The sequence below is a fragment of the Mchenga conophoros genome, linkage group LG4, assembly GCF_057382185.1.
Source record: "Mchenga conophoros isolate Kocher_MC1m ecotype Shallow Benthic linkage group LG4, M_conophoros_male_GT1.1, whole genome shotgun sequence".
Classification (NCBI taxonomy): Eukaryota; Metazoa; Chordata; class Actinopteri; order Cichliformes; family Cichlidae; genus Mchenga; species Mchenga conophoros.
Window position 1 is genome coordinate 21,477,415 of NC_140529.1, and position 16,674 is coordinate 21,494,088.

The window sequence follows — 16,674 nt, forward strand, 5'->3', positions numbered from 1 at the left end:
CATGTTAAGAAATGTATTTTCATGGCTTGTCTTTACAAATAGGCAGTGAGACAAAGTCATTTACCCTGAAGCGTTCTCTGTTAATCTTTCCTCCTTAACTGATGAAAAACGGCTGCCACCTGTCACTAACAGTTTATGCCACGTTAGCGCTAAAGCCGAGCCAGATGTGTATTTATTTTTTTGTCTGGAAATGGCTGACAAAACTCCAGAAATGCCTGTGAAAACTGTAGAAATCATTTAGAAAGCCACTTTCCCTTAAGAATACAATCAAGTTTTGAAAAGGAGCAGTTAATATGCGTGTTTGCTGCCAAATTAAATCATTAAAATAATAAAAGATAGCTTCATCTTTCTCATCTTTGCAAAATATAGTCTAAAGAAATAGCAAAGTAGTTTGCATGTTATTTTGTAAGTATAGATTAAAGTCAATAATTTTCACCAAACAGATGATTAGCCTTAATACTAGACTAGCAAAACTTTATTGTTAGTTCATCATTATTGATTGGCTGAGGAATCCAGGAAGAGTAACACAGAGATACAAACTGTGTAGACACGTTCCTCTGTTGTGATGCATTTACTTCCATTATTTTCAGTCCAAAGGAGGACTGGGAGGGTTTAACTGTTATATAATTCATATTACATGTGAGGCAAGTCTAAGGGGCTAGGGAAAAATGGCTGTTTCCCTAACTGGGTAGCAAGTGATTGCAAGTGAAATTAAAAGTGAGTAAAATTTGCAAAGAGGGAGCTGCACCAAAAACCTTTGGTGATGCTTTGGTCACTAGCAGGTTGCTGCTGTAGCCAGTAGATTGTATGCAAGACACCACTTGTCTACAAACACTCCTCATTTTACCCTGCAGGCTGTAGTGAAACTTGAAAAGGTGTGATGCAAACTACAAAAGGGCAAAGGTCGCCTTCAAATTAAAAGCTCTGCCTTATCCTGAACCCAACATATTTCAAAATTTTCTCTGCTTCAAGTTTCTGTTGCACTTTTCAAAGTTTCTCTACCGCTAATTTGTGTTTGGAGACAAGTTTCTGTAAGAGAACGAAATACATGAGCTTATGATCGTTGGTCGGACAAGGTGTCTTCACCCCTTCCCCCCTGATTCAGGGCCTCCTTCCAGAGGGCAGCAGAGTAAAGAGTTCATGTGAAAGTTTGGTAGTATATTCATGGTTCTCTGATGCTACAGTTGTCCCTGATGGGTGGTAAGTGACACCTGACAGTCAGCAATAGCCAAAAACAGTGTGAAAAGTGGAGCTGGGGTTTGGAGGCGGCGCAGGAGCTTGCAATGGACAGCAAATGTGACCAGGCTAAAGCAACTTAACTAATTACAGGCCTTATCATAGATTTATCAATTGGCTGTGTAGGATGTTATCAGCTGATCCATCAGCTGTTGTGAGCTGGCTGTGAGAGCAGCTCCTTTGCTGGGATTGAAGCTGAGTTTGACTTTGTGGCATACCTGAACGAACTCCTTCTTCTGCTTTTTTTCCTTTTACTTTTCACTATATTTTAAATCTCTTTTAATCAATGCTGTTGGCTTAGCAGATAAAGTACATCAGGTATTATATGGTATGTCATTATCATTTTTAACACTTTTTGAAATCATTTTCATGAGATATAGTAACAAAGACAAACCCTGAACATATTTAAACCCTGAGCATGAAAGAGCTACTTTTAATGTATTCCACTAGATTTGTTGTTCTTTGCTGGAAAAGTCCTTGTCTGAAATTCATTGACAGCTAAACTAAATGAGAAATGTTTGACTTGGCTTCCATTTACTGAGAGCTCTCCGACTAAACCAGATATTACTATCAAAGTTCTCTTTTTCACAATTATTTTCCTCTTCAGCATGGCATCATTAAAGATCCTGCCTCAAACAGAGCCAAAAAAAAAGCCTGGCAAAGCACCACAATGTAATTTTCTTTATAAAGTTCACTTGCACAACAGCTGATGTGTAATTTCCTGTGAACAAATTCTGCCCTAGCCGCTGTAGTGTTGGTGCAGTGTTCTTCAGCTGAACTGGCAGCAAATCACAAGTATAGTTTCCTTGAAAAGTCTCTGTGCACTGAGTACTGAGGCACACATTGAATATTCCCTCATTCTCAGTGGAACAGTGCTGCTTGCAGAGCATTAAAGGCGGTGAATAGGAGGCTAGCTTTTGCATCTCCTTAATAGGATTAGAAATGTTTTAACCATACAACATCATCACTATTAGGGTGAAGCAACAGAAGGCTGTTTCGTGGCATGGATCCAAGCCAAGTCCCAAAAGCCCAAGCTGAAAAATTCACAGCATTGTGGCTTTAGTCGTGTCAAAGTCTGTTTACAGAACCAAGAAGGGTGAGAGGAGCATGACAGAACAAGTTGGAATATTGGATTAGGTCCGTGCATATCCATCACTCAGTGATTTGTTTAATGATAAAATATAATGAAAAGGAGTTTTCTTCCGAAGCCCTATAGATACTGGAAATCTTGTAAAAATGAAATTGTATTGTATGAGACCTTTTCAAAAGCAGGAACAAAAATCATTAGAATTAACATAATGTGTGACTGTAATAATACACGTACTATATTATCATCAATTTGTGTTTTACTTTGCAATAACATATTTTATGGATGCAGACGAAGCAGGGATCGATTTATTTCTAGTCATAAGAAAAACACTCATGGGACACTTCATTAGTTACACTTCGCAAGGAGTAGAACTGCCTTAATTCTTCATGCATGGCTTCAACGAGGTGCTGGAAGCATTCCTGTAAGAGTTTGGTCTATATTAACATAACAGTATTGTGCAATTGCTACCCATTAGTAATGTGAATCTTCCATTCCACCACATCCCAAAGTGAGGTGATTATTTGAGGTTTGTGGCATGATGTACTATCCTGCTGGAAGCAGCCATCAGAAAATGAGTACATCATAAAGGGATGGACACAGTCAGTAACAATAACCCAGTCGAGTGTAGTGTTTAAAAGATGATCAGTTAATACAAAAAAAAAATTCCTACACCACAACCTCCAGCCTGAACTGTTCATACAAGGCAGGTTGGATCCATGCTTTCAAGGTTCAAGGTTCTTTATTTGTCACATGCATAGTTATACAAGTATAACACACAGTGAAATGTAGCCTGACACGCTCCTCGACATGTGCAAAAATGGGGGGTAGAGGAAGAACATTACACATATATATAGTATATACATTGGGTAAATGTGCAGTAGTAGCAGCAAGCAGGTGAATTCTGTACATTAATATGAATAGACATCTGACTATTTTACAGGATAGACAATATAAACATTTCATTGTGTTTATAACAAATTGTGACCCTACCATTCAAATAATGCAGAAGAAAGTAAGACTGATCAGGCCAGGCCAAGTTTTTACAATCTTCTGTTGTAGCCTCAGTTTTCTGTTCTTAGCTGACAGCAATGGAACCACTGTGCTCTTCTGTTGCTGTTGCCCATCTACTTCAAAGTTTAACATGCTGTACATTTGCAGATGCTCTTCTGTGTAACTTATAACGAGTTGTTATTTGAATTACCGTTGCCTGTGTGCCTGATCTCCTCTGACATGGCATCAACAACGCTTTTTTACCCAGTGCACTGCAGCTCGCTGGATATTTTCTGGCTGTGTGTGGAAAATTCCACTAGATCAGCAGTTTTTCAAAATACTCAGCCCAGTCTGTCGGGCCAGTCATGCCACATTCAAAATCTGCAATGTTATTGGCTGATTAGATATTTGCAATAACAGTCAGTTAAACAATTGTACTTCATAAAGTGTCTGGTGAGTGCATTTAGTTATGCGCATATATTAGTGTTTAGAATACGCTTTTGTTTTTCACTAAAAGGACTGTAACTTGTGCATTAGACACTGACCCGACCATAATGCCATCTACAAAGTTCTTCATTCCTGCAGATATTAAAATACTCTTTATGAATTTATGACAAACACGCAATAATACCTTTTTCCTTCTGTGTGCCCGTTGTAGGTGGGTAACCTGGGCCTGCTCTTCATGCTGCTGTTTTTCATCTACGCCGCCTTAGGAGTAGAGCTTTTTGGAGAACTAGGTGAGTTCATATAACATCCTAAAGACTGCCTTGAGATAGCAGCTAAATATTTTGTGCTCTCAGAATCAGATAGTGTTTGGTCACACTGCTATCGATTCAGTAACAGACAGTATCTATTCAGGATGGACTTAATTGGAGAGATTTTGCTTGCCATTTTCCTCTCACCCCTCTTTTAACTTCTTCTTCTCTTGATCCTTCTCGCTCTTATTCTCAGTTTGCAATGAAGATTACCCATGTGAGGGTATGAGTCGTCACGCTACCTTTGAAAACTTTGGCATGGCCTTTCTTACATTGTTTCAAGTCTCAACGGGTGACAACTGGAATGGCATTATGAAGGTACAAGGCAATAGTATGAAGATATATTTGAGTCAGTCTTATTTACTAGATTGAGTGCATGTGAAAGGCTTCAGTCTGATGCTACACAGGGTAAACATGCAAGTATATTTTTAACTGTGATTGAGAGAAAACACTATTTAAAAATAGACTCTTTAATAGTAAACTGTCAACCATCCTGGCCTTCTCTCTAATGACAGCAATGAAAAGGAGATGTGTTAGCTCAGCACAGGAAGCACACATTTCCCTACTGATGGAAAGAGATGACTGCCTCGTGCACATGTAAAAAAAAAAACAACAAAAAACCCCACCAATTTCCTCTGAAATCACATCCACTTCCACCAGGAATAATCACATCTCCTCCACGCTCTGAGGTTGCACGGGAATCAGAGATTATGCTGTTGTGTGTCGGGTGTGGACCATTAGGCACACACTCGATGCAGGCAGTGTGGATGATAGCGGGCCATGAAGCAGGACAGCGGGCCACAGATGGTGCCCCTCAGAGTAAATCTTAGCCATTTTATCCATCAACTTGCTACCTGGGCTGTGAGAGAGGTTAGACCTGCTCTGCTTTAGTGGAAAGGAAAGCAGTAATTAGTCATGCAGTGACGATAGAGAGGAGGAAATAATGAGGGAGAGTGCAGCGGGGAGAAAAAGGAGGCACTAGCCGACTGTAATAAAAGGGAAGATGAGAGGAAAGGAAAGGGGTTAAGAGAACTGACCAGTTATTATGCTTTCTCCTCTCCAGGGGGTGAGGGGCTGTGGGTGTGGGATTACAGCAAAAATGCAAAACAGGGAAGAGAGTGCGTTTGAAAACGGAGGCTCGGATGAGGAGAAAATGGAAATATTTAAGCAAAGAAGATGGAAAAGGATGCAGAAATGATGGGAGCTTTGTGAAGGGGCACAGGGTCTGTAAATGTCAAAGCAAATTAGACAGAAAAGACCAGCTTCAGCTCAGAGGGCTAAAATTGTTATGTGTGGTCACAGCCTGGGTGAGATATGTGTACTTCCTCCAGAAAACACTTGTCACTTTGGTTCTTCTCTGCCTGAACTCCGCTGTGCGCGTGTTAACCAGACTGGAAAACCACTAATAACTTTTCAAAAGACAAAAGTAAAAATATCGTCCCCTTGTTATTTTGCACAGAAGCAAGTGTATGAAGATAATACAAGCAGGCATGACTACAAAGAGCCTTGTTAGCATGAGAAAGATAATTCTAGCAGTAAAATTACTTTTTGTTGTGAATGATTAAGTTGCTTCAGGGCTGAGCTCGCATCAATACATGACGACTTTTAAATTTTGACTCGAGACTTCTTCTCATCATCTCCGCCACTTTCCAAATATTCAAGAAGAAGCTTCTTAACCAAAGAGTGACATTTGTGATATCTTATCTGTTTTGCTCCCTTTCACCCAAAACTACCCTTGACCAACCTCTCCTCATCCTCTGTCTGACCAGGATACATTGCGGGAGTGTCCACCAGACCACGGCACTGATGTGGACTATGCCTGCAATCCAAGCCTTCAGTTTATCTCGCCCATGTACTTTGTCTCCTTCGTGCTCACCGCCCAGTTCGTGCTCATCAACGTGGTGGTGGCCGTGCTGATGAAGCACCTGGACGACTCCAACAAGGAGGCCCAGGAGGAGGCGGAGATGGATGCAGAAATTGAGCTGGAGCTGGCCCAGGGCACCCTCTGTTGCATGGGCGCCCCCGGTTGCGGGGGTGGGGGGGTGGATAAAGGACTAGTCGTTGCTGGATCGAGGCCTGGAGGCACAGCGGGAGGAAGAGACAGAGGAAGTGCCCGAGGAGAGAGAGGAGAAGGAGTGAGAAAGCTGCGACACGCAGTCACTGCTGCGCACCAGGGACCATATAACTCCAGTGACTCCAGCCAGACTATGTACTCACCAGCACAAGTGAGTCTGTCTGCGTGTGTGTGTGTGTGTGTGTGTGTGTGTGTGTGTGTGTGTGTGTGTGTGTGTGTGTGAGAGAGAGGGAGAGAGAGAACAAAGAAAGTACATGAGGATCTTTTTGCTTGGTGGGAGTGTGAAAGGCATTTTTGTGTGTTTGATTGAATAAGCATGCGTGTGTCTTTGTGCCTGAAAGTAAGGATGAGATATCTATGACTTTTAGTTTTTTTAGCATCAGTGTCGAGCCTCATAAGGAGACTTGCTGATGTTCTCAATCTGCAGTAGTACTCTGATAGTTCTACGTCTCTCATAGCGATAAAGAGAAGATGCCCAAATGTTTGCTCCTTTCTTTCTGCAGTGTCCACTCTGTCTAAAACCTGAGTGTAGGGCTGCTCAATTAATCGAATTTTAATCACGATTACGATCTGGGCTTTCAACGATCATTAAAAATGACTGAGCCGATTATTAGCCCCTCCCTCATGCTTTACTCTCGCGCTGCTCCGTGTGGCAAATCAAGCGCACTGCTCTGCATTTCGAACACGCGTGACAACAATTAAGAGGACCCGAGGGAAGCTCGGAAAGCTAAGCAGAAGTTATTTGGAGAGGAGAGTGACTGCCGTTGGTTGAAAAGAGAGGTAAAAAAAAAAACTTAAGTGGTGTGGAAACATTATGGGTTCGCGGAGTCAGACGTGGATCAAGTAGACACAGTGTGTAAACTTTGCTATGGTGTCGTAGCTGCACCACAGAGCAACACTGCAAAGTTCACATTTTTCATTTATTTCTTATATTGCAAACATTTGCACTGTTATCAGTATTTGCACACTATTTTATATTATTTTTTAAAGTCATTATTCAATATATTGTTATTGTTAAACCTTTAAAGCCGGTCAGAGCAGCATGCTCGTTTTGTGTAACTATTTTTAAATCCTGCTAAGCTAGCACAATAAATTTTTTTCCATATGAAACCAGAGGAGTTGTACTTACATCTTATGCCATCAGCTTGTCCTAGGTCACGGTTTCCTTCCACATATAGCTTTGCAAAAATTGCATAAAAAGCGCTTGCAGGAACAAAAACATAATATTCCAGAAACACGCTTTGCTGATCCGATCAGCTGTTCTTAACACTTCCCACATTGAAAAAGACGTCAACGTGAACTATCGCAAGTGACGTCATTTTTGCGGAAAATGTAGTTTTTTACTTGTAGGCCTTAGAACTCGAATTGCACTGCTGGAAATAGTTTATTTTGATGCACATGCACATTCTTTGCAAATTTGCATCATAGGATTGTTTTTTTTGTTTTTCCTGCAGTATATAAAAATTGCTGTATCTCCAAAAATAAAACTATGAAGACACTCAAAATAAATTTCCTGTTGTTGTAAACGATTTTTTGCAACTTTATTGTATTTAAAGTTTTGAGGGATAAACCTCTTAAATTTCTCCAAGTAGAAATATATGTAAAAAACAAAACAAAAACGATTTTCAATTTTTTTGTAGTTTATTGCACTTTTTTGCAATTAATGTAGTTACTATGGACTTAATGCATACATATTTTTAAAATATGGGCTATAACAGTTGTATTGATGTATAGCAACTTGAAATGCTCCCACAAATGGCACTACAGCATGTAAAAAAAAATAATATAAGCTCTGGCGGACGAAATAAATATCGTCAAATAATCGTGATCTCAATTTCAGTGAAAATAATCGTGATTATCATTTTTGCCATAATCGAGCAGCCCTACCCGAGTGGTCACCGCTTATTGCAAGAACAATATAAATAGTACTATAAGACACTATTGAATACATACAAACGTCAGGTCTGACACAGATGAAGTACAACCTTCTTTTTAGATGCTGTGTAAAAGGAAAATAATAAACAAATTTAATAGTTTGTAAATCTTTTAAAACTTGAATTTAATTGAATCTGGTACAAAGAAAATATATCAAATGGTGAAACTGGGTAAAAAAGACTGGCCTGGTGAGTAGTTACACTTTACTAGTACCTGATCAGACTCTCCTTTTTGCCTTCAGAACTGCCTTAATTCTTTGTGACATCAATTCAATAAGGTGTTGGAAAATTTCCTCAGAGATTTTAGTCCATAATGACACAGTTGGTGTCGATTTTCTTTTAGCTTTGCAGCCTGTTGATTATCTGAGTTGCTATCACCATCCCGTCAGCTCAACAACAAAACATTTTGGACCAAAGAAATGCTGAAAAGCACTGCTGGTAAACCTAGTTTCTCACTGTAAAACTGTAGTTAAAACCTCATGCAAAGAAAAAGCATGTAAACATGATTCTGCCTCAGGTATTCCTTTATCCACACCTGACTAGGTGTGGTCAATTAGCAACAGCTGAACACTCTTGCACTTCCACTGCAAAGAGATTAGGGGCTGCAGAGGGGCGTAACACACAGGTAACAAAAAATATGTGGAGGCAGCATTAATGCTAAACTGGCCTTTTACAGTCCAGACCTGAAACTCACTGAAAAATTCTTATTATGAAACAAAGAATATGACAAAGAGGTTGTGAACTGATGAAATTCTTTATGAAGGAAGACATGTACATGCAACTTGTGAGGAAGGGATGATAAAAACCTGCCCACATGTTGCTTAAATTAACTTTAAAATGAGCGTCTTTGAAAAAAAATCTCAGTTTCAACATGTTTTTTGTTTTCTTTGTGCCATTTTCGATTGCACAAAAGTCTTAAATGTTTCTTTTTAGAAACAGAGTTGTTATTGTATGCACGCTTTATATATTCCGCTGTAAGAGCTGCTATCATTTTTTGATGGAGGCTTCCTCAGGGCTGAGTATGTGGGAATTACGCAGGTAAATAAAAATACACAGGTACAGCTCAGACTACGAGCAGACAGTGCACATGAAAGGACTTATTATATATTATTACTGTGATATTTCTGTCTCTCTGGCTGTCTGTCAGTTTGCTTCTCTTTACACGGTGTCAATGGATTAGTTCATGCAGGGAAAATTACATATTTGACGAGCAAGCTGCAAGAATACAAAAGTGATAAACAATGTCAGTAATTTCTGTTTAAATGGTTCTGATGTCAGAGAGAGAGAGAGAATCATTGCTTGATTTCTTTTTTAGTAAAAATTCACTGACAGCCCGCATTTCTTGAGTGCACTCAATCAGTCGATCTCTTTGTATAAGTTGTTAGAACTTTTGTTCTTTTTCTTTAAGCGATTTTGAAAGATGGAAGCGAGGGCCTGGAAGGTTAAACATTTACACAAACAGATAAAAGGAGAAGAAGAAAGAGATGCTAAGCAGTGACTTAGCAGGAGTTTTTGCACAAAGCCAATTGTTTGAATAAGATGAGTAATAGAAGTATTAAACCATTAGGGAGAAATTAAAGGCATTTTCCAAAATCAAGCTAAACAACTAAAGTGATATCATGTCGATTTTGTGTATGAAGGTTTTTCGCCATCTTCTCTGTAGCCAATGCAGTCAGCGAGGAGAGGTGAAAAATGTTAATCACTTATTCACTGAAGCTTTTTTTCATTTAGGCTTTATTAACCTTTCAATGCTCATTTGAGACTATGTGAGCTTGCATACATATGTGCACAGGTTACGCTTTGGAAATCATAATTTCACTGCCTACATCTAATGTGTGTGTGTGTGTTTGTGAGAGAACGAGTGGAAGGGTCCCTCATTTCTCCTCGCAGTCAGCAGAGACGCACGCTTTCATTATGAAATCATTAATGATAGTCTGAGATTTCCACGCAGAACCACACACATGAAGATGACTCACTGGCTGCCATGAGGAATTTCACCTTTGTAGAGCTAAACTTGGCTGCACGGAGCCATTTTTAGTTCAGCGTTGGCTGACGAAGGAACTTAATGCAGACCAGGGAGAATAAACTGGCAGCATCCTGTCTCTCTCTGTCTTTCTCTCTGCTTCTCTTTCTCACAAGCGATGCAGTGAGGGATCTGGCAGTGCGATGTAATATCTTCAGAGCACGGGTCCTGGGGTTTGAGTGTGTGATTGTTCGTACCAGGATGAGTGTGTGTATGTCTGTGAAAAACATTGTCAAATAAATTGCTGTAATATTACTGCTAGTAATACTGCTACAGTACTAATCAAAAATCTTGAGACATCCCAAGTCGAGTCTTTGTACCTCACCATTTTCAGAGGTATGTTTTTCTTTTTTGTTTCTTTTTTGTATGTACATATGAATCATTCAAACATAAAAAAGACACCTAACTCAAGCAGATGAAGCAGTGTCTACATATAACAGACAAAAAGCTCATTTTAAATTTTTTCTCACGTAATTTTTTCCCATTTCTTTAGTTGCCAAAGTTAACACAGTTTAACAGTCATAAAATATTTTTTTTGCACCAACAAAGTAATCAACAAAGTAAATAGTAAATGGACTATTTCAACATGGTGTGCACTTTGTCCTTAAAAAATCTGAGGAAACCAGACAAGTGAAGAACAAAGAAGAACTGGCTTGAGTAAAAAAAAAAAAAAACTTCTACCGCAGCAGATGATCAGTATCTGAAAGTCCTGCCCTTAAGAAATAGGGGGGGAAATCCAGCAAATACCTGATACAGGACCTAAGACCATCTACTGTTTACTGAAGTCTCATCAGAAATGGCTTTCAAAAAGCTATTCTTAAGGAAGGGAAACAGGGAGAAAAGGCTGAGGTATTGCAATTACATCAGAACAAATGACTTGTGGATTAAGAATCCAAATTAGATTTTTTAATTGTCAGATCAAACGAGTGGGGTACAACAGTGAGCATCTGCAGCCAGATACATGTTCTGTAAAGTACGGAGGAGGCTCTGTCATGGTTTGTTATGTATCATCCAGCGGTGTTGAAATTTTCAATTATGAACACAGAAACTACCATTGGATTTGATCCATCATGTAATACCACCTGGAAAGCATCTGATTGAGCACATGACAAAGATCCCAAACACACAGAAAAACATAGAGAAAAACACACAATGGAACACTATTGGGCCTGGATTGGCCTTTTCAGATTCCAGATGTGGGATCATCTTGACAGAAACCATCAACATCCAAAGACGAGCTCTGAATGTCTTTCATGAAGCCTGGAGAACTATTCCTGAAGACTACTTAAACAAATGAGTCCACTCTGTGATAAAGAATAGAGGTGAAATATAAACAGATGAAGGATGGCTCAAGATTTTTGCACAGTCTAGTATTTTTAGAATTAGAGCTACAGTGTTCATCTTTTGTATTCATCTACAAAGCTGATATTTACGTTATTTATACAGAGCAGACAGCTCAGTTGAACTTGGATTTTTGGTGCAACTAATGCAATCTATAATGTGCTATATTAAACACTAAGAAAGTGCTTTTTTTAGAGAATAGTGCAACACCAGTAATGCATTGCACAGGGACTAAAGGAGCCACTAGAGGAAGTTGACACATGCACGGTGAGAGAGAGAGAGAGAGAGAGAGAGTACGGGCATAAGAGAGGACTGATAATAGCCGAGCCAGTGACAGTCAGATAGAGGCAGTAATTAATTTCAGCTCTCTCCTCTCCCCCTCTCTCAACTTCCATTCCCTGCAGACGAGCCCTATTGTTGTCCACTAATACAGTTATTAATGGAGGCCACCACATAGGCCACCACAGTCAATCAAACATTATTTTTATATTAAGCTCTCAACCTACACAGAATGGACTATCTCAGGGCCTCTCTGAGAGAGAGAGAGAGAGAAGAGTATGTTTTTTTTATATGTGCATACACCGAGCTGGATGTAGCCGAGTCAGTTTGTCTTTGTGCCAAAATGCGGCACTGCAGCTCTGTATCAAAACCCAGCATGATTTAGGTGTATTTATATCGCTGGGAGTACAGTAACCTGTCTTTTGAATCACGAGCCCACTCACTTTCAAAACATGAACCATGAGTGATTGTAATATAACCACATGAGTCAGAAATGTGTGTTTGCATAAGAGGCCTAAGTATAGGCATGTGCGGCGTTGTAGAAACGTGTTATGAAAGTAGGCTTGCGTGGGGATTGAAGAGGAGTGACCCTGTTTCACAGCATCTTTTGGGATAGATCTGCTGATGTAATACGGTTATTTTGGCTGTTAAGAATGTGCTACGGGCACAATCACACATCATTGTGAAATACAGAGTCCCGCTGCGAATCACAGACATCATTTTTAAAGTAGTCCCCCCTCCACCTTTTTTTTTTGTCAGTAGTTTCCTTTTTCTGCCAGATTGGTTTCTGGGAAAACCAATCTGGCAGAGGAGATTCAAGCAAGGAGGGATCATTTAAGTCACAGGGAAAAAAGAAAAAAGAAGCCCTGAGTGATTCAGTCTAAATTGCTTTAAACCTAATAATATCCAACTCACAAAGCAAATGCTTAAATCTTAAATTGTTTCAACAAGGTATTGAACAGCCTAATTGAGGTGATATATCAAATATAATTGCACCGCTCTCACTGCTCAAGGCTTTGATAGTAAAATTATGTGTTACTTGGCTAATGGTTTGGAGTTATATTATTGAGGAGCTTTTTTTTGTTGTTGTTTAGTTTTTTCCCTTCCCAAAAAAGAACAAGTGTTTAGCCTTAAAGGCCATCAAAATCTCATTTATTTATACATAATATCTGACAGTGTATGAGAGATTTATTTATTTATTTATTATTTCAGTTGAGGAATGTCAGAAAGGAAGGCGTACGGAGTGTGAAATGTACTGTCGTGGGGGTGAATATGCACATGAGTGACATGAGTGTGTGTTTGCGTGTGAGCACAGAGTATGAGAAAACTGCAAAAGCATACCAGCGTGTGCACATGGGCACTTTTATAACCCTTTCGATGGTGTATGCATTTCCCTGCGTGTTTCTTTGTCCTCGCATGTCCGCATGTGCACATGTTTGCGCCTGCGTGCATTCTGGTCTGCCGCCCCCCCGCGTCCCCTGCGTATGTGTCCGTGTATGTGTGCGTGCGTGTTGTGTGTGTGCGCGTGTGCGTATGTGTTCCAGGAGAGCCAGTGGTTGGACAGTGTATCTCTCCTGATCAAGGATACCTTAGAGGGGGAGATGCTGATGATCGACAACCTCTCCGGCTCTGTCTTCCACCACTACTCCTCTCCTCAGCTCATCTGCAAAGACTGCAAGGGCCACCCGCAAGAGGTACCACCCTAAACACACATGAATACAAGCATGTCCACAGCACACACACGGGACCAAGGGGAGGGTGAAATAATCTCAGATCTGGTCACATTTGCAAGACAAATTTAACACATGTATTAATTTTTCAGTCAAATATTTAATTGGCGTAACGTGTTTCGGAATTCAGTCAACACAATTGTTTGTGATAGGCTCAGGCTTACAGGACAAACATCCAAGGATCTCACTCTGAATAATTTACTAGTATTGAAAAAAGTTCCACATCACATTAAGGCTTTAAATAAGCTACCCCTGCGTTGCCAATTTAGCAAGGTTTGGACACTTTAATGAACCCATTAGCAATGTTATTTCACAGTGAACCCAACAACAAATCTACTGACTTTCTGGGAAAGCATTTTACTTTCGTTTCAAGAGAGTCGCGGGTGAATCTTCGGCCCTCCTCGTTCACGGTTTCTGCAGTTCTCAGCTGCATTCTGTGAGAAAGGACAGAGTGAAATATAAATCAACAGGAAAATATCCAGAATGTCTATGAAGGGATCTACTTTCTTTTGGCAAAACCAGGGTAACCAAGTCTTTTTTCCTTATTGTGTTCAGCAGACCAGCTCTGACAGTGTAAAAATGCAATTGAAGGAAGATAAGGCTGTTAAAAGTGCAGTTTCTTGATTTCACATTTTAAAATGCTGATTTCAACAGAGTGGAAAAAAACGTGTACGCTGGGCATGCCAGATTATAGCTATTCTCATTCCTGTTAGAGAAAAGCCCGTCTACAAATAAAACACTTTTACACCTGCACTCTGAAGGGAAAACCAAACATCATCCTGAGACATGTAATTCCTAGCTTCCAGATGCTTTATAAAAATGCCTCCAGGTGTTGGAAGGGAGAAACAAAAATTGGCACCCTAGCGCCAAATAAGTGTAGAGGTAGAAATTTAATTCCTGAAAACATCTACTTTTCTTTGTAGCTGTGCAAATGTGTATAAATATAAAGCTAACAGCATTTGCTAACCTTCAGTTTGCGGTTTCACTGACTGGCGCACGTGTGGGATTGTGTACTCTGGAAAATCTAATTTTAGGCTGGATCAAAAACCAAAATTTGGTAAATCATACAATTACTTTGTAAAACACAGGATTCCCTGAATACTCACACATTCACACGCACAACAAGTTGCAGGCATGTAGGGGGTTGCACGTACTTTCGTGGATACACACAGGGGTCCATTAATCACACCAAGCAGTCTGAATGGAAAGTGCTGTCAAAGTCCAAGCTTCATAAAGTGTGTCAACTGCTCTATGTGCTGTTTTGTTACAGTATAACAGAAAGTTAAAGCCTCTAAAAAAGCCCAGCAGCATAAGATTAAAGCGACTTTCCATATGTGCAGTAATGTGACTCAATGAGGCCCACTTAATGCATGGCACACAGGCAGCCATTCTTGTTGCTGTATGCATGCAGGCACGCACCAACAGCCTGTTTTTCCTGTTCTTATATTTTAGGGGCGTTTTGTAAACAGGAGATCCTGCATAAACCACACACCCCCACAACATACTGTCCTGTGCTGGTGTTGTCTATCACAATGACAAAGTGCAGCAGGTCATCTCAGAAGAAGCAATAACTGGGCTCTACACCTCCTCATCTGTCAGCCCTGCTTTCTGCCTGTCTGCAGATGCTGTCAAACCATCAATCTTTCCTCGCTCCGTTATACGCTTCGCCTTTTTCCTTCGGTAGCTGCTCTCCTCTGGCAATCCCTTTGTCTAGCCCAGATTTACTCTCTCTGATGCGGTGCTGATCTCCTTTAATTTGCCACCTTCTTTAAACATCAGACTTGTTTTCGTGTGTGCGTGTGTGCGTGACAGAGAGAGAGCTAGTATGGGTGAGTACACAGATGAGTCTTTTGCTGCTGAGAGTTCTGTGCAGATTTACTGTGTTTGAGCAGACAGTAAGACACAGCGGGACACCTGGGTGCAGCGTGTGTGACATTGGAAATATTCATCAAGGAACTAATAAACACGAGGGACGATCCACAGCATGAGAGTGACTGCAGTTCTGCAGTTTTGGTTTGCAGGGAACAGTTCAGTGGAGCAGAGGAGGCCTTCGCTATTAATTTGGCTGCAAGTATAAGAGGCCACTGCTCAACACTATATGAAAGCTCCTCAACATCATTTTCACTGAATTTACTTTTGCAACTAATCAAACCACTGGAAAATGTTGCTCTAACAGGCAATTCAAAGTTGAAACTAAACTACTGTTAATGGTAATATTAAATGCATCTCATTGAAATAAGCAAAACACTGTTTGTAAAATGAAAGGATAATAGCGATACTGATTTTAAGATATCAGCTGTTCCTGTGGTCACAATGCACCGTTAAGGAAAAATGGTGTACAGTTTTGTGGAAAACTTTTGGACATAAACATTTCAAGGTGCAATTAAAAGATTTTGTGACCTCACCCATCAAAAGCAGAAACCTTGTGGGCTCCTGAAAGACTTAGTGGACCTCTGGACCACTTATTTTCTTTTTTACAGTACTGTACATGTACTGTGACCACTTGTGCTTGCATATCTGCATCATCACATCTGAGGAGGCAGAGAAATCATTTCAGAGAGCTGATTGATCCACAGTGCTTAAATTGACCCAGAGTGGCATCTGGGTGTGTGCCTGAGGTGAAACAGTATTATTTTACTATTTCCACATCATTATGTATTCTGTAACGCTGTGCATTTTGAGCTATGAGTGCATTTATTGCCAAATGCAGTTGGTGAGATCGGTTTATTAAAATGCAAAAATCTTACTTGCTCCAAAAAAAAAATCTAAGCTAATTCGTCCTGCATAATTACGAAGAACTAAAGAGGACTGAGGAGGATTAAATGCAAGAGAGCAGAACTTCCAAGGAGCAGTTTAAAATAGCAGAAGCACTGTTAGTTGTCCAGAGGTGCACACGGAGACAATGTTGAGGTTTTGCTTATCAGGGGCAGTCACTAAAACTTCTGATCGCACCTTATATACGTATATATTTTTATTCATTATGCAGTACCATGTGTAATACCACAAAGTATGAGACAGTCCTTCAGTCATTAGTTATAAGACTATATATGTAGAGAGTATAATTTAGGCGGCGGCACGGTGGCACGGTGGTTAGCACTGTTGCCGCACAGCAAGAAGGTCCTGAGTTCAATTCCACCATCAGGCCGGGGTCTTTCTGTGTGGAGTTTGCATGTTCTCCCCGTGTTTGCGTGGGTTCTCTCCGGGTACTCCGGCTTCCTCCCA

The 16,674-nt window shown here is 40.2% G+C and overlaps 1 protein-coding gene across 4 annotated transcripts in view; it reads left to right on the forward strand.

Annotated features, from left to right (window-relative positions):
- The window catches only part of LOC146575988 (voltage-dependent T-type calcium channel subunit alpha-1I-like), a 129,240-nt gene that overhangs the window by 104,493 nt on the left and 8,073 nt on the right, over window positions 1–16,674 (forward strand). For 3 of the 4 annotated variants that reach the window (XM_085270942.1, XM_085270943.1, XM_085270944.1), the window contains exons 28-31: window positions 3,975–4,053; window positions 4,268–4,389; window positions 5,841–6,296; window positions 13,267–13,416. In XM_085270942.1, the coding sequence (XP_085127068.1) occupies window positions 3,975–4,053; window positions 4,268–4,389; window positions 5,841–6,296; window positions 13,267–13,416 (807 nt within the window). The remainder of the gene's footprint in view (window positions 1–3,974; window positions 4,054–4,267; window positions 4,390–5,840; window positions 6,297–13,266; window positions 13,417–16,674) is intronic. The other variant, XM_085270945.1, reaches the window with a different exon arrangement.